The sequence below is a fragment of the Parasteatoda tepidariorum genome, chromosome 1 (assembly GCF_982258835.1).
Source record: "Parasteatoda tepidariorum strain Cologne lab strain chromosome 1, Ptep-v5.0, whole genome shotgun sequence".
NCBI lineage: Eukaryota > Metazoa > Arthropoda > Arachnida > Araneae > Theridiidae > Parasteatoda > Parasteatoda tepidariorum.
In genome coordinates this window covers 40,034,962-40,060,030 of record NC_141755.1, presented here as the reverse complement: position 1 = coordinate 40,060,030, position 25,069 = coordinate 40,034,962, and the positions used below count along the sequence as shown (strand labels likewise).

General features: G+C 29.4%; 2 protein-coding genes across 2 annotated transcripts; both read right to left on the bottom strand.

The window, feature by feature from the left end:
- Positions 1-102: 102 nt before the first annotated feature.
- Positions 103-8,558, bottom strand: LOC107453583 (uncharacterized). Its single transcript, XM_087162220.1, has 3 exons — positions 8,401-8,558; positions 4,511-4,700; positions 103-334 (listed from the first exon to the last, which is right to left on the bottom strand). The coding sequence occupies exons 2-3, from the start codon at positions 4,674-4,676 to the stop codon at positions 156-158; spliced, it is 345 nt and encodes a 114-aa protein (XP_087018346.1). The 5' UTR covers positions 4,677-4,700; positions 8,401-8,558; the 3' UTR covers positions 103-155.
- A 7,352-nt stretch (positions 8,559-15,910) lies between these two features.
- LOC107453585 (uncharacterized) lies at positions 15,911-24,821 on the bottom strand. Its single transcript, XM_087162211.1, has 3 exons — positions 24,792-24,821; positions 20,063-20,249; positions 15,911-16,158 (listed from the first exon to the last, which is right to left on the bottom strand). The coding sequence occupies exons 2-3, from the start codon at positions 20,223-20,225 to the stop codon at positions 15,992-15,994; spliced, it is 330 nt and encodes a 109-aa protein (XP_087018337.1). The 5' UTR covers positions 20,226-20,249; positions 24,792-24,821; the 3' UTR covers positions 15,911-15,991.
- Between the last annotated feature and the right edge of the window lie 248 nt (positions 24,822-25,069).

Sequence of the window (25,069 nt, the reverse complement as noted above, 5' to 3'; positions counted from 1 at the left end):
TTCGATATAAATGTACCTGCTGCTTTTTAACTCTAGCATCGTTACTAGCATCGAAAATAAAAATATGACTGTGAATATTTGCAGAAAATGTTAAGACAAAACTTGTCAGTTATTCAGTTATTTTAATGCTTCAATGAAATACATAATCACACGATTTACTCTTCGTCCTCTAAATTATCATATACACACGTGCCAAGGTATTCATTACAAACAAGTCCAGGGCCGCATCTAGGATAGGAAGTGTTCACTGTAGTAAAGCGACGACTACATCTGGGAGCTGACCTAGCAGATACCACAGCTGGTTCATAAATAACTTCACAACGATCACCAAAACCTTTAAAAGAATAATGAAATGTTATAGAAATATGTGAAAAATTGAGAATATTAAATTACTTCACAAATAACTTCACAACGATCACCAAAACCTTTAAAAGAACAATGAAATGTTATAGAAATAAGTGAAAATTTAAGAATATTAAATTACGTAATTTATTGAACTCTTGTAAGAAGAAAATATTCTTGCAAGGAAAGGGAAGTAGTTTTGGGAAATAATTTTAAAGAAGCAAAAATCCTCAACGAATTGTCATGAATTATGTGAAAATTTATTGAAAACCTTCGATTAAAATTAGTTGCTTCCTATTTTCAATTTTTCTTTTGTGTTTGCTCAATATTTTTGCCTCTCCTTGTCCAAGAACGCCATTTCGAATCTCTTATAATTCCAGAATCTTGGGTGCTAGGGTTCTGAAATTTGGTCTTGGGCTACAAAGAGCAATTTTAGCCCCCCTCCCCATCTTAAATCGCTTAAAACTTTTACTTATTCCGTTTGGAAAAAGATGTCCGTAAAACGATTTTCTTGCAATAGTTTATCACTAGCGATTGTTATAAAATGAACTCTCGATGATTTCATTATGAGTTCATTACGTTAAATACTTTTTAAAAGCTCAGTAATCAACATGGATAGCGTTTCTCATTACCGTGTAAATATTTCCATTTATTTGAAACCATGTGCTTATTTTGTTTGCAGTTCGCTTTTTCAAACGTGGTTTTATAAAAATAAATATTTTAAATTCAGTGATAATTGAAATAAATAAAACTGTGTTCAAATGCTTTAAAATGCAAATGTGAGAAAAGTGTTGCTCCGTTAAGGGGAACCGTAGTAAATCTGCTTTTGTTGTTTGTTGTTTCTAATGACTCTTGTCCACAAACATGCTTAGTGAAACCAAGTGAATTTAAGGCAGAAGGTGCCTTTATTTTTTTTAATGGTGCCATCTGTGGCAAAGAATACGACTTCAGAAGCACGCACGTCACTGCTTGTTTATAGGGCGAACCCATTCATTTATCTATGTATTCATCCACAGTTCATAATTTTGATCAGTGAACGAGCAATCTATAATTCAGTCCCCACAGAGGTATTGATTTGCTATGAGAACATGAGGGAGCTTTGTGACCCGACAGATGTAATGTGCACCAGTCACCATCGGCTGGTGGTAATCGAACTCACGACCCCTTGAACATGGGCGAAACTCCCTACTAACCATGCTATCTCACCCAAAATAATTCTCAATACAATTATTATTGACACTAGTAATGCTTAACTATTTTTATTAATTAGTATATCTGGAATTAGAGTAATTGGTTCTATTTTCAATATGTTCCAAATATTCTAATATAGTAGGTACTATTGCAGGCTCTCAAGTCATAGGTTTTTAGTGTGAACGGAGAGGAGAAAAATGCTTGATTGCGGAAAATTTTGACCATCATTTATGAAATTTGGTCCTGCAGTGGACTGATCGTTAAGACACGGTTCCCAGCAGATCACCGAAGTCAAGCATCACTGGCTGCGGTCAGTGTGCGGGTGGGTGACCACTTGGATCAGTCTGCGTAGGGACCGAGGGTGTGCGGGATGGGTCCTCGTTAAACTGTGCTACCGTAAAGTGCTCGACTTCGCGCGCAGGTCGTCGGGTTACCGAAGCGGGAGTGCCATCCCCTCCGCAGAGGATCAAAATTGTGATGGCATGTCTTCGGATAATCCTCCGGGATGTTTCCCAGACCGTCGCCAATAGCCCATTGTGCAGCTCTAGTGCGACGTAAATTAACAACAATCCAATCCATTTATGAAATTTGATTTTAACTGTAATACTGTTATGAAATCTGATTTCAAATTTTTTTGTTTTTAAACACATGCATTTGAAACTGAATTGTTGATTTCACCTAATCGTGATAGTTTATTTTTCTTGTCACTTATTATACTATTATCGCAATTGGTGACAATGTAGAGCACTTACGTTTATAAAGTTATTATTAATGCTAAAATGTTAATTTTAAAAGTATGAAATATCTTTTAAAATAGCTACATTTGAATTTATCTCATGAACATTTTGATTTTAATGTGATTTATTATAGACTTTTATTTCCACTTGATAAATACGCAATAAACGAGTTTTTCTTTATACGTACTATATTGCATATTATACGATAATTATTTGTAGAAACACACATTCACACACACAATAACTTAGTCTATATATTTTTTTACTTTGTTTTATCTATACATTGATATAGCTATTATATATCATACAATATCCAGTATTACATTATATTATACGTTTTATTACTGTAGAAGCATGCACATAACGGAATAATTAAAAAGTTGCATGTCGTTTACAATAAAACCTTAACATTTTATACAATTACGCGGAGGAAACTAAATAATTCAGCTTTATTTTTAGTACTTTCCCCACACATTGTTTTGAAACTATATAGTTCTTAAAATGCATGGTTCAAAAACACGATAAATATGCATAATTTTTTTTTAAATTTGCAGCAACATAAGCCAGCAGTTAGAAATTTTAGTCGGATAATTTAACATTGCACATTTTTCAGTTTTTAGAATTTTTTTAAAATCTCTCAATATTAAAAAATCGAAACCATCATCGCTGTTTTGAGTATTCTATTTTGTTTCGCTGCGTAAACTCTATAAGAATTAGACACTTTAAGTCAAATGAGACTTCTATTCGAATATACAGGGAATACAATGAAATTAAAAAAAATTGCATGCGAGTGTTAGTCCTGAAACTGTTAAAGTTGGGCTAAGATATACCCTTTGGACTGCCGTTTTGCGACCCATAGAGCAGGCCATTTTTATTTTCAAACTTAATATATTTGTTTAATTCCAGTTTTTGTTATGTGTTTGTGTTGTATTTAAATTCTAATATATTATTGCAGAGCCGTGATGGCTCAGGGGATAGAGCGTTCGCCTTCCAACGAGGTGAACCGGGTTTGAATCCTAGCGATGACTGGCTGATACGAATTCCGCATCTGGCTTGCACAAACTACAGTGAGGACGTAAATCGGTGGTGGAAGGATCATGGGTTAGAGTCCCTTTGCCGTCAGGCTAACCTTGAGAGGTTTTCGTAGTTTTTCTTTCCACGTAACGCAATTATGAGTTATTTTTATCAAAAACTCCTCCCCAAATCAAATTTTCTAATACTTAACCCAGCAGCTCCTTTATCTTCTAGATAAGGTTTAAATTACAAGGCTACGGAGTTGAACATTAGTAGTCTTAAACCCAACATTTTGGGTTGGCTGTTCAGCAACGGTAATAAAATAAGGAAATATATTATTACTATTTCAGTTTTTTGTTTAAATAATGCTTGTTAAAAATAGACTCCGTTTATTTATTTATTAATCGTGTGTGAGCTATAAGCTAGAATTAATCTCGTTTTATTTTAAAAGAAAAAACGTGTATCAGACGATTTCTAGGGCAATATGATAGAACAATTAATGTAATATTCAATTTTCTGTTAGAGTCTCGCAACATTGTGGTGACCAAGAAGAATTTCAAATTTTCCATAATGTATTAATAATAAATAAATGGTATCTACTTATAATAATAGTTACAGTTCTTACCTCATCATCTCTCGTCAATATCTAGTTTTTACTTAGATCTCTCTCTTCTATATATAGCTTATACTTCGATATATCTCGTCTATATCTAATTTTCACTTTGATATCTTTATTTCAACGGCATTTATATTGAAATTTTTTATTATAAAAACTTCAAGGGAGATAAGAACCATTTCCTATTTGGATTGATATGATGACAGAAAAATATCGTTATTTATCACTAAACGAGTAAAATTACTCTTTTTTTTTCTTCCTACTGTTTCTAAATCTAATTTTACAATGTAAATTACTTTTCAAATACGGGTAATCATTCATTTCAATATGACTAATATGTTCGTAAAATGTGTCTGCATTAATTCGTTATTATATATTTCATTTTCAAAAAAATTATCTTTGCTTTTTTGCAAAATCTTGGTTATAAGTTAAACAGTGATGAATGATAAGCAATCAAGGTGTTTTATGAAAAGAAGAGGTTTCTTGAGTTTTTAAGTTTCCTAATATTTAAAAAGTTAAGAAAACGTCCTAAATTTAAGCCAAAAGTTCTCAACATCTGTTTAGAAAAGGGAAATTAATATATCATATACATTATAAGCTCATAACCTACCTAACACTTGTTCACAAGTAAGGCAACAGTCGCATAGTGCAAAAACTTCCCTAAACCCTTCATTACATTTGATATTACAGTTAGTTATGCCACAATCTCTGGTAGGGCATACGACAGCGTAACTCACTTGGAAAATGGCAAGTATGACAATGAAAATGTTATACATTGTTGGGATGTCTCTTTACTCTCCCTATAAAGACAAAATTTGGTTATTTTAGAATATTTGTTTACATCTTATTGATAATTGTACACTCTTATAATTTTCGCTCTAAAATTATGGTAAAATAAATGGTATTAGTCTGTTTATCCAATTTGATATGATGAAAATGTTTTACGTGGTTGCAAATTAGAGAAATCCAAACATTTTAAAAGACTGCTGAGAATTCGTAATTTGAAATATATCAAAGAAAACAGTTAATTTTAATGTCACTAAAATTTTAAATTTTAAAGATAACATCACTGCAGAATTTCTGAACGCATAAAAAGAATTATATGACGTTTAAGGATATTAGAACTTGTTGAACTGAAAATCCAACTTTTTGTGTTGTACATACAGAAGAGCACTTAATAATAAAGTAACGGAAGTGCGAAACTCACATTAGTGAGTTACATTGCTAGAAATTTCAGGGGAAATGGTTAAATAGCAATTCATTTAATTGTTATTTTACCACATTCAAACAAAACAGTCAAATAACCATACATAAGATGGTAATTAAACTGTGTTAGTTCAGAGAAAACCATTTAAAAACTGCTTTCGCCTAATACGGTTAAATAACCAAAATTTTATAGCACCAACTAAGCCCACTGATTTAGGCCACTTAGTTCCTTACAACAGAGTGCATACCATAAGTGATGCGGCTAATCAGGCAGTCTCATGACAGACAGAACCTTATCCATCGTTGACACCACAATATTTGATCCATTTCCATCAACATATAAAGATTTCCAGTGTCATGCACTCTCCAATGACCTTTAGATAATAAAAAGCCTAGCGTCTATGCCAAGTTGATTTTATTTTTACCGTTATGAAACCATGCTAGTTGTAATAGGTAAAAAAGCGTGCAGTTTGGTATTAATGATTTTATAACCATACTAGTATTAAACGGTTTCAAAATTGTAAGTGCGAAAAATGTTCCTTACAGTAAGGTTAATTGGATAAGAGGCTGCTTTAAGTATGGTTAATCGAATAGAGATGCTGCTGGTTATTTACGCAAAGCCCTTTAAACTTTGAAAAAAAACTTTTTTGTACATGCTATTTAATGTTAAGTAATATAGGAAGGTAATTATATCTCTAACAAAAGCAATTACAAGAGGAAAAAAATAGTCTATAAGTTATAAATGAATTATTTTGATGGCATTTAATGTCTATATTTTGGTATTTTAGGCATTGAAGACACAAATTTTATCCAAGAAAGGAGAAAGAACAAAAATTGTTTCAGAAGTGAAAAATTACTTTTTTCTTCTTAAAATATTGGTTAGTAAGTAAGTATTTAATATAACTATAATTTTAAATAAAATTTTCTTTAAATATCTGAGTTCTTTTTTTAATAAAAGATAATTTGATAGCTAAACCCATAGCGTCTGGTTGAATCAGAGCATCTATCAGTGCACTTAAAAAAAAGTATCTCCAAAACTAACAGAATATGGTAAAATTTGCCGTATTTTTGGCTCTATTGGAACACTGAAAAAGCTCATTAATTTATGCCGAAGTGCTTTAATAAGAACTTTCGGTAAAATTAACAATATGAAATATATTGAAATTCAGTGAATAGAGAAAAAACAAATAATTTTATCACAATACTTTAAACCATTTATTTAGTTAAATTTACTTTTCAGTTTTGTATTTTTTACTAAATGCGCATTAATGAGAACTAAAATGTTGGTAAACTGCTTCCATATAAATGGAAAATTTATCAAATGTATGGTTTAAGTATCGTATTTTTTGGTTTACCAGGTATGTGGGTTCTTCTATCTGGTACGGTAATTTTACTAGAATTTTTTCCCCTCCGTATACCATTAAAGGTATCTTTACGTATTATACACGTCATCAGAATTTTTACATTTAAGTGGGCAGACATTTTCAAAAGGGTAACGGCGATGGGAGAAAAGATAAAAAGAAAGACAAGACTGTTATTTTACATTGCATTCTGGAAAAAATACATTTGCTAAGGAAATGTAATGGAATAAATCTAGTAATGGAATAAATTTTAAAAATATTTGACATATAAAAAAAAATTTTCAACCGCAAGAAAAGTATGTCTCTACTAAATTTGGCAATTTCAACGCATCGTATTACGATGATTCCAATTGTTCTTGTACACTATAAATGCTACAAGTACATAAACCTCAAGATGGTAGCAGTGCTATAATTTAAAAATACACTCCTGGAATGATTGACTGATCTCGAATCAACGGCATTTATTTACCTCAACTGCGAAATTGAAATCAGTGACTGACAATAAATTTAATATGTTTGTATATTTATGGAATGTTAATTTACAAAACTCCTGTCTGACCCTGGAGCTTGGACGATGACAAAACTGAAGAAAATTGTATCCCAAAATTTGAGGGAAATTTTTTAAAGAGTATACTTATAAAGAGTATTCTTCGTAAACTATAATCTACATATTCGGTGTTGTTTCATGTAATTTATCTTGCAGTGCCATGTCACAGTTCCATAGATTAGGAAAAATTTCGCATTAGTAATGAATATTTAATTTTTTGTTAAATTTGTTTTTTTTCCAGCATTTATTGAGAATAGCGTAATTTACTTAACTTACTTTTAATAACTAAAAATATCGTATAATTGCTTTAAAACTGCTTGTATACTTTTACATGTAGTAGGGCCCAACTTTGATGACTTGAAAGACTTGACGCAAATGGTTTAAAGAGGGCAAATGATATTTAACGCTACCAAATCAAACTCAAAAATATACTTTCTCAGAATAAGCACGCATCATTTTTGCTACATTGGTAGGACAGCCTTAATATAAGGCCGATAGTTTAGATGGAAAACTGGTCGGAATGTCTGGCCTCTTACTGTTAATTTCATTTTTTGGGTGTTTCACATAGCTCGAAAGCTAATGAAGCAAATCAAAAAACTTTGAAATTTATTAATCTAAGAATAATTCCGTGAAAGAAATTAATAATTTATTTTTTTAATTAATTTTTCAAGATTTAATTTACTATTGGTCTAATAAATTTTTAATTGTAAAAAATTTACATTTTATACCAATCTAAACTATGTAATTTTAAAGTAATATTTATTGGTATATTTATATAAAATTTACTATAAAATTATTTAGAATATCAATTGAACGGGACTAGAGAAAAAAAGTTTAAAAATACAACTTCTTTAAGATAACGAAAAGCGCAAAATATTTAGGGTATCCAAACGTTTGACCGCAGTCTTGTCTGAAGTATTTTAACCTTATTTCTTGATAGTCCTTACTCTCTTGTGATGACACAATAGGCATTACATATTTCCTATCTTTTAAAATTTATTTGATTTCATAATTATAATTTTTTTAATCATTTTTAATCATATTTTAATTCATTTAAACCAATTATTTAATTTTTACTACATTTTATAAGAAGCTAGCAAAAATATTTTATTATTTTCTTAACAATCAATGTAACGGCTAACTTTTTATTTAAATACAAATGTCAAACTCATTAACTCACTCTCGTGACTGAATCGAAAACAAAATCTACTTAACCCTTTATTTGTTTTCTTAAAAGCACAATGAAGGATTATTAATACTTATTATCATTAAGCTCAAGAGCCAGTTAGGATTACACCATTAAAATGCTTTTGTATTTAGGGGTCTTTAAAAAAATTGATAATTCTTAACACCTAATAAGCAACCAAAATATATACAAAAACTTACTTTTTAAGAAAGCGTATTCTCGTATCTCCTATAATTACTTATAGATTAATTCTCAAATTGTGGGATATTTATACTATACCTAAGATCGCAGTGGCATTTATTAGGATGATATTTCTCAATCTCCAAATTAACTTTTCCTGAACATTTAAAATCTGAGTAAACATTTCAAAAACAAATTTTAATGGCATCCCCAAGTGAATAAATAGATTGTCATTATTACGTTATTCGTAAACTGAAATATCAATTTAGATACACATCATTCCTCCAGGAATCACCCTAAATAAACTCTGAAAGTATATCCAGGAACCCAATTTGTCATTTGTTTCTAAAAAAAGATACATCATTAGTGGTATTAATATAGCAATTTTATCATTTTACTGAATTAAGCTAAAGTATTTCGACATCAGAACTTTTGCAATTTGTAAATCTTTCAAAAATGCAAACTTTCTTTTTTTTACGCTATTTGTAAAATAATTATTAAATATTCTAGATCATATAAGTACTTATAAATTCCTTTTCCGCTTTATAACTTCATTATAAATTAGAAAATTTTAAATGAAATTAAAGATTTAATAGCTGTCACTTCGCTTCTTAAACTTTTTACTTAATGAATTTATGTATTAAATTTATGATTTATACATGTGCATATAATATTTTATTTTTCATCTTTTCTGACTGAATTTACATAATAGTAAAAACAGCTTAAGTTCTAAATTCGAATAAGTTAAAATTTATTATAATTGAGAATTTGGTAATAGAGATAAGAATACTGAGAAAAAAAAGGTATTTTAAGAACTTCCTAAATAGGGTTAAATTTACCGTGGTTTTGGTTTATTATGAGAACACTTCATTTTAACGAAACGCTTTAGTAATGATTTTGTATTAATTATCCATAGAGTATTGTGTTATAATGTGTGACAAAATTTTACAATTGTTTCAAAATTTAGGAATTATATCATGGTTTCGTAGTGCATGGTCTAAAAGCCATGAATTCTGTTAAATTTACTTTTTAATGCTTTAGATTGTTTACTGAATGCTTGATAATGAAAATAATTTTGAAAACGAGAATTTCCAGTAAATCGTAACCATGTGAACAGAAAAATTTCTGAAGAAAAAATTTATAAATATCAAATATTTCGGTTTTATTACCAAAATTATATTTTTTTATACATAAATGTTACCTTACAGTACTGCAATTTTAATAGAATTTTTTGTCCATGTGAATAATAACAACCGACATTTATAATGAAAATCTTTAAGTAAGATCAAAAGTTTTATCTTTCGAACTTAGCATAATTTTTACGATTTAAGAACAGTATTATTTCTTAATAAGCATTTTATTCAATTATACGCACGATGACTATTTCTGCTTTTATGTAAGAAATATATGAAACTAAAATTTATATTTTACTAAAATATAACGCAACGTAAGAAAGCCGAAGGCTAAAATAATTAAACTTAACAAAACAAAATAACTTTGAAAACACAAATCTATTTTATCTAAGCTATTTCTTTAATTTCTACTTTATAATACTACTTTATAATACTTTTATTTTTGGCTGCTATAAGACATCTAATTTGTTCTTTAAAAAGTAATAAATATTATAGAGTTTAAATGAATATTTTCAAAACTTTATAAGTTTGTTTCAAAATGTATGGCGTAGTTTTTCAAATGTGGGTAAATTATTTATAGAATAGCTTTCATGTGGTATCTATAAAGGCTTAGTCAGAATTTCAGTATTTCTGCGTATTTAAAAAAAAACGCTTCCAGAAAAACGTCTATCCTCTTATGTAAAATCTATTTAATCGAACAAATTATTTGTGACAAATTGGTTTTTCTTATTTAAGTTTTCAAATTTAGCATTCGAACATTTGCTTATATCTATTGCTTGTAGCTATTGTCTTAATAGCAAAAAATAAGATTCTGAGAATATTCAAGTATATATGTTAGTGTGAGTTACCAAAATTGATGGTTTTTGACTTCCACCGGTGAAATCACTGAGTCGCCTTGGTAAATTTCCGAAATATATACTCGGTCTAGTTAAGTGCTACTTCCCAGTATGCATTTGCCCGGGATGCGCTACATCAATGTTTTTTAAGGATCAGTGCCACTGGGCGGTATGCATTTGCCCTACATCAATGTTTTTTTAAGGATCAGTGCCACTGGGCGGTATACATTTGCCCTACATCAATGTTTTTTAAGGATCAGTGGCACTGGGAGGTATACATTTGCCCTGCATCAATGTTTTTTTAAGGATCAGTGCCACTGGGCGGTATACATTTGCCCTACATCAATGTTTTTTTAAGGATCAGTGCCACTGGGCGGTATACATTTGCCCTACATCAATGTTTTTTAAGGATCAGTGCACTGGGCGGTATACATTTGCCCTACATCAATGTTTTTTAAGGATCAGTGCCACTGGGCGGTATACATTTGTCCTACATCAAGGTTTCTTAAGGATCAGTGCAACTGGACGGTATACATTTGCCCTACATCAATGATTTTTAAGGATCAGTGGCACTGGGCGGTATACATTTGCCCTACATCAATGTTTTTTAAGGATCAGTGCCACTGGGCGGTATACATTTGCCTTACATCAATGTTTTTTTAAGGATCAGTGCCACTGGGCGGTATACATTTGCCCTACATCAATGTTTTTTTAAGGATCAGTGCAACTGGGCGGTATACATTTGCCCTACATCAATGTTTTTTTAAGGATCAGTGCCACTGGGCGGTATACATTTGCCCTACATCAATGTTTTTTAAGGATCAGTGCCACTGGGCGGTATACATTTGTCCTTCATCAATGTTTCTTAAGGATCAGTGCCACTGGGCGGTATGCATTTAACTGGTACTCCGGGCCTAATCTATCCTCAGCAGATATTAACATATCTAATAAATATTGTAATATTAAGGAATAAATTAATATCAAATCGTAAAAAAAAAACAAATCTTTCTTACATTCACCTAAACGATTATGTGATTGTTGAGATTCACCTGTGAAAGTCGACATTCTCTTGATTTGGATCATTAACGGTAACATATGCATTTATTTGAAGAAATGATAAAAGGTTATTTCAAAGTATATTTGAAGAAAATGTTTTTATTTTAATTAATCATGCCAATATTATGAAAAGCATGATGCCAATTTTTAAAAACGATTTCTGAAACAGGAAATAATTAATTTAGAAAATGTAATTTTTTTTATAAAATTTCCAAAATTACATATAAGTTATGAAATGTTATACTGAATGTATGACAGCATTAATGATTCAATCATCATGTGAAATTAGCTTCAAAGAACTATTTTGAGTGTAATTTTAAAAACATTAAAACTTGTATTAAAGTATACGGGATTTCGGCGAGGCTTGAAGAGTATTAAAATATTTATAAACATGACGTAATTTTTTTCGTGCAAATGTTTTTTAGTTAAGAATAATGATGATTTTTCTCTGTCCATTTCTGTTTTTATAAGCGTATTATAATATTTTTTGCCTTATATAATTTAAAATTTCATAATTCTAATTGTTAAGGCTTTTAACAGTTAAAAATAGTTTTTAAAATATCTATATTTAAAAGTATAGATTTCAAAGTAAGAATTTCAATGTAAGATTTCAAAGTAATTAAACATGAAATGAGAATACTACATTTACATGAATGGCCCCAAGACATTAGATGAAATATTTTATTATGTAGTTTGGTCAACAAAAAATCGGGTTTCGTTTTGAGAAGATATACACTTACAATATTAATACATTATTAGTAATTCTGCACCAAATTTAAAAACTTCTAATATTTTTATTATTCCCGAATGTTGTTTGTAACAAAAGTCAAATATCTAAAACAATGTGTATTATGCTTTTAACAATATGCCAAAAATTTTGAAATATTTTTAATCGGGGAAAAATTTGTATAAGTCAAGTTTAAAGCTAACACTTGTAGTGATAGAAAATTCCATCATGCAAGTTGTCTGTCGAACTTTAACTTATCTTACGGATTTTTAACTGAGAAAAAAGTGTAATCAAAACTACCAGTATATAGTTAGATATACCATGTTTCTGGCTCTATGGGAACACCAAATGTGTTGGTAGTTTTTAACGACACAATTTGGAAATTGTTTCTTCTTTTTTTGTGAAATATAGTGTTATAATATATATGAAATATAGTGTAAATGTCACAAAATTTAGTATTATGAGAAGGTACAGTCAAAACACCGTTTATTTGATTAAGTTTTACTTTTGAGTTGCAATTTTGAAAACCAGAATTATTGGTAAACCATTACCGTAGAAACGGAAAAATTATGAAATAAATGCTACATAAATATCATTAATTTTGGTTTCATTTTGAGAACTATGGGTTATTTTATACAAGAAACGTCAATATAATTAAATACGGTAGTTTGAATGGAATTTTTTTCCTCCTCGTATATAGAATCTATATAAATATTAATTCATGATTAATAATTAAACTATATACCTATTACGTAAAAAACTATTAGAAGGGATTTATTAAATCGAATTTCGCTTTTATTTTGTAAAACAGTTTGAGAATTCAATATCAAATGCCAGTTCAGTGGCAGTAATGGAATTTTAGAAGTTCACAATAAATTCTAAATATTTCAAAACGCAAGTATACACATTTATAATAAATAATTATTTAAAAAAGCTGGAAATTAATAAGGGTTGATAGAATTAGTCTAATACTATGAGCATTGATGAGTTAGTAATTAATCCACACTATTTTATTATTATTATTATTATTACCACGTTTATATAAACTTGCCTTCGTGTATGTCTGTCCGGGTGGAATTTTGTAATCGATTTTAAACTAACTTCCCGACTAGCTACAAACTTCAAATTTGGTACATAGTTCAGAATTGGATGACAATGCATGAAAATGAGGAGAGAAAAGGCATACAAAGTAAAATAAAATTAAAATTTAAAAAAAAATTATTTTCGAGATTGTCTTTTGTTGTCGATTCCATTATTGCAAATTAGTATTACATGTCAGGTGAAAAGATTTTTATTGTCGGAGTATTTTTATTGGCAGAAAAATCGCGTGGTAGGATCCAGTTTTTCCTCATTCATTTCCAGATTGTTTTGGTTGTCATCAGCATAAAACTAATGAAAGTCGTAAAGGTATTGTTTTTCTATAAAGGTTTTTGTGTCCCTAATTTAAAATGAAAGTTCTATTATTGGGTATACTATAGCCTACGTCACAGGTTGTGTTATTCCTACTAAATTTAAATCATGAACGGCATTTTCTGCGAGCCTAACTTCAAGCCACAAATAAATAAACGAAGTGTTTGATCGTTTAAATAGCTGCTCGCCAGATTTTATTGCATTATAAAGAAAAGTAATTGATATTCGATTTTTGATTAATAATTGATTTATGTGGATAGTGGGATTTATGTGGATAGTGGCATAGAATTTAGCATTGCGTCATGGTAAATGTTATTCCTACTAAGTGGAAGTGGTTGTGTTTTTCTTTATATTATACCCAATTATAGTAGTGGTTTTGAAGTAGCCTTGACTACTCTTGACTAAGAAAAATAATCTAAATAAAAATATATATTTTTAAAAATCACGTTCTTTGCAGTGAATAATAATAATTAAAAAGTAATAATTTTTTAAAAATATAAAATAAAAATTAAAAAAATTATAATTTAAAATAAAAAAATTCAAAATAAAAATAATATTTTTAAAAACCACGTTTTTGTAGTGGAGATTAATAATTAAAAAAAATTTAAAAACGAAAAACGTGGGGCGCATGAAATACATAACAGTACATATACACATACATATACACATTTTCTTATTCATACACATGCACAGCCACATATACATCCCCATGCATATGCATATGCACAAACATATTCCACATCCACATTCAGATACAATTTCAGATATACATACACATATTCTCAAGAGCACACACACACTAATATAACATTACTGTTATGTATTTCATGCACCCCACGTTTTTCGTTTTTCAAATTTTTTTTAATTATTATTCTCCACTACAAAAACGTGGTTTTTAAAAATATTATTTTTATTTTGAATTTTTTTTTATAAAAAAGGTTAACAAAATGTTTTTTGAGAAATGGTAATCCCATGTAGCAATGTAAGGTTGATTTTAATGTCACCAGCAACATTTATCACTAAGTCCAGCAAGGTTTTAAATTGATTAGCAAACAAACCATGCAAGCTTGAAGCAAGGCTAAATTTAAACTCTTCTATGAGGTTTGCATTAAGCTTGCACAAACAACCTTTTTATATCGAGATTGAATCGGCTTTTACAAAACAAGGCTAACGAAGGTTTCTGCAGTCAAAACAGAATCATCATTCCGAAATCAAGAGTAGAAATCGTTCTCAAACCGATGATGAATTCGCCTTCTCAAGATTTATTTATCAATTTCATGACTATCACCGAAATAATATTTATTTGTACTGGCTTTTATATACGTTCTTTAACACTTTAAAAGAGAAGGTAAAGAGAAGTAAATATTGCTGTAACAATTACAGTTACTGAATTTTTTGTTCCATAAAATTTTATGGGAAAAATGGATTTTTAAGTATAATGTATACCGGATCAAATTACAGTATCGGATCAAATTACAGGATTTTTACAGTGTCGAAATATAATCTTTCATGCATGTATTTCCTTAAAAAATTAAATTGGACGGATAGTTAAAGCAAAACTACTATTTGAAGTGACTGTCAATTGTTTGCAAATTATGATTGTTTATTGTTTGTAGTGATTATTCGATGTCTTGCAAATAAAATAACTTATTTTAATGCCTATTTGTTGTGCAATTTCGTGAGGTTAGCAGTCTCAATAACTGATTTAAAATATAAAATATTTTATAGTATTTCCTACATAAATGTTAGTTAGAGCACACTTAATTTCTTATCTGATATTTCTGTTTCTAAACTTTCATCATCTTTAAACTAATACTTAATTGTTAAGTATTTATAAATAATTCTAAATGTATAGATATTTTTAATTACTTTTTTATATTTTATCATCAAAATTTGTTTGATTGCCGGAGGCGATAGAACTAAATTCAAAAATAGTTACAGTTATCTGCAACTGTAACTCATTTTTTTAAAATTATGACAGGTAATATGTGGAATTGCCAAAATATATCTTAAGACTTTAATATAGACAATAAAATAAGTTAAAGCGTTATTACTATTACATTTTTGGGGGAAATAATATTATTATTTTGAGACAACAGTTCATCTTAAAAAAATTATATTTTTCAATTAATCTAAGTTTATCTTGCTATAAAACTAGTTTTAGTGTTTCTTCGGCGTTATTTAAAAGATATCAATAGTATTTTTGATTCTCCTTTAATATTAATTTGCAGTTTCGAATGTGTATACATTTTAAACTTCCTTTTGAACAAGAGCTGTAAATATAAATATTTAGGACAACCCTATATACCAAAAGAAACAATCAGAAAAAAGAAGCTTGCACATAATAAAAAGCAATAAACTAGAATAATATAATTAATTATATATTGTTTTATTTATATAAAAAATAAAACTTTTCAAGCGAAGCAAAAAAATTATCCATATTTTATGCTTATCCATTAATATATTGACATTCGTGAGTGTATTCATTACAATAAAGTCCTTGAGCACATCGGGGATAGCTTCTAGTTACTACAGGTACTCTATTTTCTGCACTTGGAACATTTCCTGGACTGATAGCTGCGGGCTCAGCATAGTTCACACATGAATCTCCCAGATCTGTAAAATAATTGCATATAGACTTGAAACCTTCTCCTTGGTAATACAGGTTAATTCAAAAATGTATGGCAAATGTATAAAGACATGTAGAAGAGATCTAAATAAGCAAACCTCATACAGCAATATGTGAGCAGAGATGCCACGATTAGCCGATACAGAGCACTGTTGTAACCAAAGTTGCTTGTTTACTATCTTTCGAGCAGTTACTGTAAACCTCAATTTATATGCAAACTGCTTGATTGTTAGCTATTGTAAACAGGTCATAAATCATTGTTTTTGTTTGTCTAACGTGAATTTTTACTTACTTCTGATTAATGCTTAATTACATGCTTTTACACTGCATTTGCGCAGGTACGTTCTTATAAAAATCAAATAGTGTCCAATCAGTTACAGTTTGCAACAGTTTCTTGAACAGGGACGCCAGATTTACAGTGCACTGTTAAAATTTTCCTTCTAAAATTACGGTAATATAACTGGCAGCTGTCTGTCCATCCGATTAACCATAAAGTTTACGGAAAAGAAAATTTATTTCCTTTATGGTATTATAACCATTTACAAAAATATCGTTATAAAACCATGAATACAAAACTATACGGTTTTTTAACCATTTACAACTAGCATTTTTTAAAAACGTAATAATTTTTTAACTAGACTTAGAAGCTCGGCTTTTCGTAAGTTAATGGTCATTGGAGAGTGCCGGACACTGGGAATTCTTCACGTGTTGAACGGAATGGAGAAAATATTGTAGTGTCAACACTAGGACTCGAACTCCAGTTCTGATGGTCATGAGATTGACAGATGAGCCCGCTCGGCTATGATATGTACGCAGTAGCGAAGAACTAAAGTAGCTTCATTAGGTGGTTCTAGTTGGTGCTATAAAATTCTGGTTGTTTAACCGTAATAGGTGAAAGCAGTTAAAAAACAGTTTTTCTTAAACTTAACAGTTTGATTACCATTTCATTTATGGTTATTTGACTGTGTTGATTAAATATGGTAAAATAGCCATGCAATCAATTGTAATTTAACCATTTCTTCCGAGAAATTTCTAACAGTGTGGTGAATAGATTTATTGGCTGTCTATCGGCTTATCGTGGTATTTTCGCATATATATTCCCATGTGAAATATATGTATACTTAGATTCTCTCGACCTGCATTTTAATTTTTGAATACATATTTTTGAATCCATCTGCTTAATCTTAAAGTATATTCGCTTTCAAAATCTAACGCATCGTTATCGCTGTCAACCGCTGTGAGTTTGAAGAGTAATGGATAAAAAATGATGCGAGTAGTTTTCCAACCCAATTTAAATGCGTCGTTGAGGTGAAAAGCATATGAAATTTAAACTACAACTATCAACAATGCTACTTGTTCAGTCATTAATAATGAAAACTCTATTTTTGGCTTTTTAAACCATATTTTATTAGGTAATTGAACTGCAAAAGCTTATCTGACTGCGAACAAACTCACTTTTTAAAAATAAATACTTCACTTACCCTTTTTTCAAGGCTACCAAATGGAAGTAAATTTGCGAAATTAAACACATTTTGACCCATTGAATGGTCCATCAAATCATAAATTGATCATTTTTTTTCTTTTACAGTATTTTGATTTGCTGAAAACTATCTATCGAATGCTTTTCAGCGGTCAGAAATCCTCATAAAAAATCATTAAAAATCAAATTGCAGTTTTTAATTGTGAAAGTAACTAACACAATAAATAACACTCCTGTTGCATTGTTTACTAAAGAATGCGCCTGCAACTTATTTGTTTTTCCAAAAATTAGCCTCCCTTAGTGAATGATTATATCATGCACTTTGTGCAAGCACATAAATTTTGCGAATCTCATAAAAACATAATGTTTTCAAACTAAAATATGAATTATTTAATAATAATATAAAAATTCATCATACGATTTTTAATTATGATAATATTTACACGCATTGTGACAAAAATGCACAAAAAGTTTGTAAAAATATTATTTATTAATTCCCACAAAACATAACGTTTTTAAAATAAATTATGCATTTTTTAATAATAATATAAAAATTCAAAATACGATTTCTTATTATGAAACATTTATACACATAGTGGCAGCACATAAGTTTTGGGAAAATATTATTTCTGAATTCCTATAAAAACATAATGATTTGAAAATAAAATATGCATTATTTAATAATAATACTTAATAACGAATATTCGCTTAAATGTAAAAAAATTCGCAAACAAGGTAACTTATGTTTATTTGTACAGTAAGATTATTTTTAAAATGTAATTATTTAGCGAATATCTTTTCTCAATTATAAATCAATTACAAATATGTTTGTATTATTTACAAAATGCTTATTAATCATGATGGTATTCATTCAGTGATTATCACCAACAGTCAATTTTGAATTTTTATCCTAAATAAATTTGTATAAATTTATTAAATATTCATTCATTTCTTTTTCTATAATATATATGGTATGGAACAAATATTTTTTTCGTCGAATTCAATGTAGTAAAAATTCGTATTATTTTAATTTTTTTGAAACTCCCTGGAAAAAATTAGAAATTCATTTTTAAAACTTAATTGAGAATTAAAACACAACAGTTATTAAAAATTTATTTGCTACGTTTTATTATATCGATTTGCTGTATTTGATTATATTAATTGATTGTATATGATTTGAAATAAAATGGAAGTCAGGGGAGCTATAAAGATCTAGAATTGAACTAAAAAAACTTTTTTTTCAAAGACTGAAGATTCGTAGTTGCGGTAACTCGATACAGTATTTTTAAGAGCAAATCTTTCAAAAATATTGTTTTAACACACTGTGTGAGACTTCATAAGACCTTCACGAGAAAAACATGCTGGTTAACGCCAAAAAAGAAAAATTTGCAAACTAGCATAAAAGTTGTTTTTGATAAAAAATAACTCATGATACTAAAATAAATTTTACAATTTCAAAAGTCCAATTTCAGAAATAAAAATAAATAAATATCTAAGTGACAAAAACTTATTAATTACAGCACGCCTTCATCCTAAAATTATGATGAAATTACCGCTGAGCAATCTGTCCATCCGATTAACCATAAAGTTTATCATTAGGAACATTAATTTGCAGTTTCAAAACAGTTACGACGGGTTACAAAACAGTTACAACGGTACGGTTTCAAAACAGTTACAACGGGAATGGTTGCAAAATTATAAATACAAAGATATAGGATTTTGTAACTAGCGTGTTTCTAAGACGTTAAAATGAGACTTGACTAAACATTAGGATTTCTATTAGATAGTGTACATTCAAGTTAGATCGTGATTGAGTTGCCTTTTTCGCGTGAACAGCAGAATTTAATTTAACTAATTCATTTGGTGGTGCCATCTATCGTGAGCGATGGAAAACATTAGACTCTTGACCGTTAATCATCCCTATGGTGCTGTCATCTAAGATGGAATAAGTATTTCGAATCCTAACAGTCTAGTGTCACCAATTGAAGAATGCTGGACACTGAAAACTCTTCATGTGCTGAAGGAATAGAAGAAATATTATGGTGCCAATGCTGGAATTCGAAACTCCGTTCAACCGGCCATGAGATGGACAGATTTGCGCTTTTGGCTAAAATAAAATTCTACTTATTAACCGTATATGGAGAAAAAAATCAATAAATGATTTTTCTCACAGTTAACAGTTTGTAAACGATCCTTTTTATGGTAATTTGACTGTTTTAGCTTTAATGTGGTATAATTACTATGAATAAATTATAATTTAAGATTCTCGAGTAATTTCGGTGCATGTTAGTCAAATAATTTTTAACGGAAATATTACACGTGTGTTTGTTTTTCATACAATTGAGACGCCTATTACAAAGTTGAGGAATGCATACTTCCATAAAAGACTTAAAAAACAATTTCAGACTCACACAAAACTTTTTCACAAGTCACACAGCAGTTACATTGAGCAAAAACAGCACGATAGCCTTGTCTGCACCCTATGTCGTAGTAATAGATTCCGCAAAACTGGTCACAAACGTAAGCACAGCTAACGCTAACTAAAGCAAGAGTCAAGATCAGTGATTTAAACATGGCTCTTCCGAAATCAATGTGTTCCTGAAATGACAATTAAGAAAAAGTTAAGTATTTAGATGTGCCATACATATTTTTAGTGTTATTAATATCAACTATTATGTTCAAAGTACATACTTCGATGCTTAAAATATTCTCGATGCGTATTATAAATACCAATCTTATTACGTACTTGCATGTTATGTTAACGAACTATAATGCATAAATAAAGTATGCATAATGCTATGTGTATTTTAAACATTAATCATAAAAATTATTTTATTTACATATCCCATATTCATGCCTGAATTAAAGCCCATTTTGTAACTACTTTCGTATTCATTAAATTTCTGAAACATGCTTTTCTTTTCCAGATATTCAATTAAGTTCTTAAATAAATATATAAATTCATTCTACATTGTAAGATGAATTTTGGAACATTGTAGGGTGAACATTCATTCTACATTGTAGGTCTCTTTTATTCCAAGTATGAAAAGTCATTTGTAAGGGAACAGTACGATGCAATGAATTAGTTTTAAAGGTTCCGTGTTCACGCTTCATGAGTGAAACAGAATGTCTGTTCCAGAAATTCATAACAGACGAAATTCTTAATACAAATTCATAAACGAAATTTTCAGTTGTGTTACTATTGTGCTGATTATGATTTGTAATTCTGTAATTTCATGAGTGAGATATAATGTCAGTACCACAAATTCATAACAGGCGAAATTCTAATTCATCGTCGAAATTTTAAGTTGTGTTACTATTGTTCTGATTATGATTTGTATTTCTGTAATTTCATGGGAGAAACAGAATGTCTGTATCAGAAATTCATAACAGATGAAATTCTTAGTAGAAATTCATAGACGAAATTTCAGTTGCGTCAGTACTGTGCTGATTATGATTTGCAGAACACAATTTTACTCTGGGAAATAAATCAAAATAACACTATTCCCTGATTGAAACCATAATTCCCTTCAGAAATAAGCAAATATAAAATAACAGTCGACATGTTTAAAGCTCTTTGAAAATAGGCATCCATCTTCAAGACTTGCCAGACCTGAAAGTAAAGAAACAAACAAAAAAAAACATAACACCTCACCATATCCATAGCGTTAAAAATTCTTATGATTTTGTTTCCCTCTCACATCTTTCCCTCTTCAACAAAATTGTACTCCCTCTTGTTGTTTCTCTTTTCACTAATGTTTTAATGCTATTGATTATTTAAAACTAAGGTTACAAGATTTTCACTATTCTTTCATTGAAATTGAAGATATCTTTAGATACCTTTGGGAATTCTCATATTCAGGGGAAAGTACGTTTCAATTCCATAAACAATTTGACGGTTTAACCAACTTCCACCCTCCCATTTTTTGTGACATTATCATGCACTATTTCGAAGATAAAGTTTTCAAACTGTTCAAATTCTTATGACGAAAAAAATGTACAGACGATACGCTTGTTTTAGTAGACAATGATTCTGATCTTCAAGAGCTACTTTCTGTTGTCAACTCGATTGACCCCTACATTCAATTTACTTTAGCCCCGAAGATTAATTTCATTTTACCTTTTTTCAGGTGTTCTTGTAACTAATTACCCTGATTATTTTTACACCTCTGTTTACCATAAGCATTTTGTGGTCTCTTTGTACTCTCATGTCAATTTTAATTACCGTAATTGTCAAAAAATGTCTGCATTTCATACTTTCCTTTTCCTTGCACGTAGCCTTTGCTCTGACACTTTTTCTTTTAACTCCGAACTTAACATTCTCTGCTTGTTTGTTGCTAGCCGTGGATTTAACACATCTATAATTGAACATCCCTCTTCCTGTAATCCTTACAAAGAACTTGTCGCTTAACCTTTTTTTTGGATAATATTCTCTCGCGTTTCAGTTTTTCAGATCTGCTTACAAAATTAAATTTAAATCTCTTGAAGATCCTATCAGCTTTGATAATCGCTGGGTCATTTACCACATTCCTTGTCAGTATGACCTTAATTACATAGGGCAAATTAAGCACGCTTTGAATTTTAGATTTAAGGAACACGATAGATATATCCGTTATCAAGAATTCAAGAAATCTTTAACTGCTTCATTTTGTTGAAAACTTGGGTATAAATTCCATTTCAACAATGCTAAAATTATTTCCTCTCCTGTCACATCAGCTCATCTAGATACCCTGGAATCTTGTTCTATTCATTTTAGTGCTGATTCCCTTGGTTACGCCAATAGTTCCTCCTCATGTTTCCATCCGTGAAAATACATTTTACCCAGATTTGTCTCTTGACCACTGCAATTTATCTTGTTTCCCTTTTCATCTTTTTTCTTTCTCGGTTCTGTGATTTCTCTAGTTTTATTTCTCACCTATATTTTTCCATTTTTTGTTGGCAACTTTACGTTTTTAATTTCAAATCTTTTTTGTTTCTTTATTTTCACGTCTGGCACGCCTATTTTTGAAGTGTTTGAAAAATATCGACTATTATTTATTATTTCTGACGTGAATGAGATTTTTATTCAGGTAATATTCTGTTTCTCGAAATTATTTAATTTATTTAAAAATAACACTAGTTAAAGACAGAGTTGAATAATGAATGAGGAATGCGGGTAATAAATAGGGAAAGACACTCATAAACACTTAAACTCGCAAACGTGAATAATGAAACTCGCATGCATGAATAATGGATTGGGGTTTTTTCACTGATTCGCTGTGTAAATATAAAATACGGACTGTATAAACATGAAAAAAATTGTATTAATAAAGATGTCTTGAATTAATTGAGCGTTAAATCAAAACTCTAATATTGGTAAAAAGTTATCTAAACAAATAGTATAGTAGCAATACATCAGAAAAATGTTAAGAAAACATGGATAAAAATAATTAATTTTCTTTTTAATTTACTGGAGAACTTACTTTTGAATTACTGGGCAAAACCTAATTATCATAATAATTTTGCCATCACCGTATAAATTATTTCCTTATATACTTTCTATTCAGCATGAAAAGACATTTTAGTGAAAAATTTTAGTGACAGAAGCAGTTTAGTGAAAAATTCTAATAAATAATTACTAAATCAAGAAATACTGAATAAGCTTTAAATATTTTCTCTAAAAGTCGCTTTGTTAAAACCTTTCACTCTAAACTAGTTATATAAAAGTTATATATAAAATCATATTATAAATAAATAAAAACATTGAACTTCACTAGTAAAGAAGTGCGCAATAAATGCGAACTTATACTTTCAATATTTGACGCGTTACTTCCATTATAAAAATTATAAGCACTACCTATATTATAAGCACTACCTATATTAAAGCACTACTAATTATAAGCACTACCTACCAATATTTAAAACGTGTAACTTTTATCAATAACTAAACACGAGTCGTGTTGTCTCAGGGGATAGAGCACTCGCATCCCAATGAGGTGCCCGGGGTTCAAATCCTAGCGATGGCTAAGAATTGAATTTACACTCTGCTTACACAGTGATGACGTAAAATATCCTCAGTGGTAGACAAATCATGCGTTAGATTTCCCTTGCCATCAGGCTAACTTTGAGAAATTTTCAGGGTTTTTCTTAGGTTTCTTTCAGGGTTCAGGGTTTTGCAATGCAAATATGGGTTAGCTCCATGAAAGAGTAGTCTACAAAGGCCAATTTCTCCCAATACTTGATCCAGGACCTTTTGTTTTCGGATTAGATTCAAAATTACAAGGCTACAGAGTTACACTTTGGTAGCTGAAACCCCGAATGTGGTCAGCTGTTCAACAAAGGTTAGAAAATGAAATAAAACACAACTGTACAATATGCTACATACATGTAATAAAAGAATCTGTATGAAAAAAATCTGCTTACAAATATATTTACAAAGCACTTTTGAAAACTATTTGAACTGAAGACTTAAACTAGAAGTCGGCATATTCTTTAGACATATTGTTACTGCATTTTTCAACAGTATGAATTCATGTAACTCAGAAAAAATAAAAGCTGAAATAAGAGAAAATTAATGACTATTTTATTTAAAAAAAATCAATAATATTTGAGGAATACTTTTATTGATATTTTTAATTATTTCAAATTTAAAAACATTTTTTTCAATGTTTCAAAACTAATTTTTGAAAACACTTGGAGCAGGTTATTCTTTTATTTCATTATTAACATTAATCTTTGATAAGCAAGACGTTCATTTAATTCAATTTGTTTTTTAAACATAAAAAGATATATCTGATTTTTGTATCATATGGTTGCAATACTACTGAACCAAATGCGCAATAAATGAAAAATATCCACTAAAGCAGGTTAATCGTTAATACAAAACATTTCCAATGCCTAAAATTCATGCCTTTATCTTTGTTTTCCCTGTCAAAAAACTAGTTTTAATCCTTATTGAGTTAGATAATGATTCTTTAAGGTTTCTTTAAGATTTATAAGGAATTTCATTTCAAATTTTTACAAATATAATACGATGCGTTTTGTCACTGAATAATTGACTTTCATAGTAATTAATTATTTAGCTTGTGGAAATTGCTACAATATCAATCATTATAAATGTTATAATTTTTTTAAAAAAAAACTATCAGAAAATAATCTTACTCTTGAAGTATCAAATCTTGTTCAAGTTTTCTTGTATTTTAAAAATTTATCTCGAGAAGGTATATTTATATACAAACCATTTCATGTGAAATGAATTGATTAAACATATGTCTATAGTTGATTTCTTATGCCAAGATCGAAAAAGGTGAGTAAATTGTCTCAAGTGTGAATTAGCATATATCAATTCAGACACAGCCATTTGTTCAACTTGAAGAGATTACGATAGATATTTGATTTGAGTTATTTATAGATGTAGAAAGATAAATCAAGACAAGATA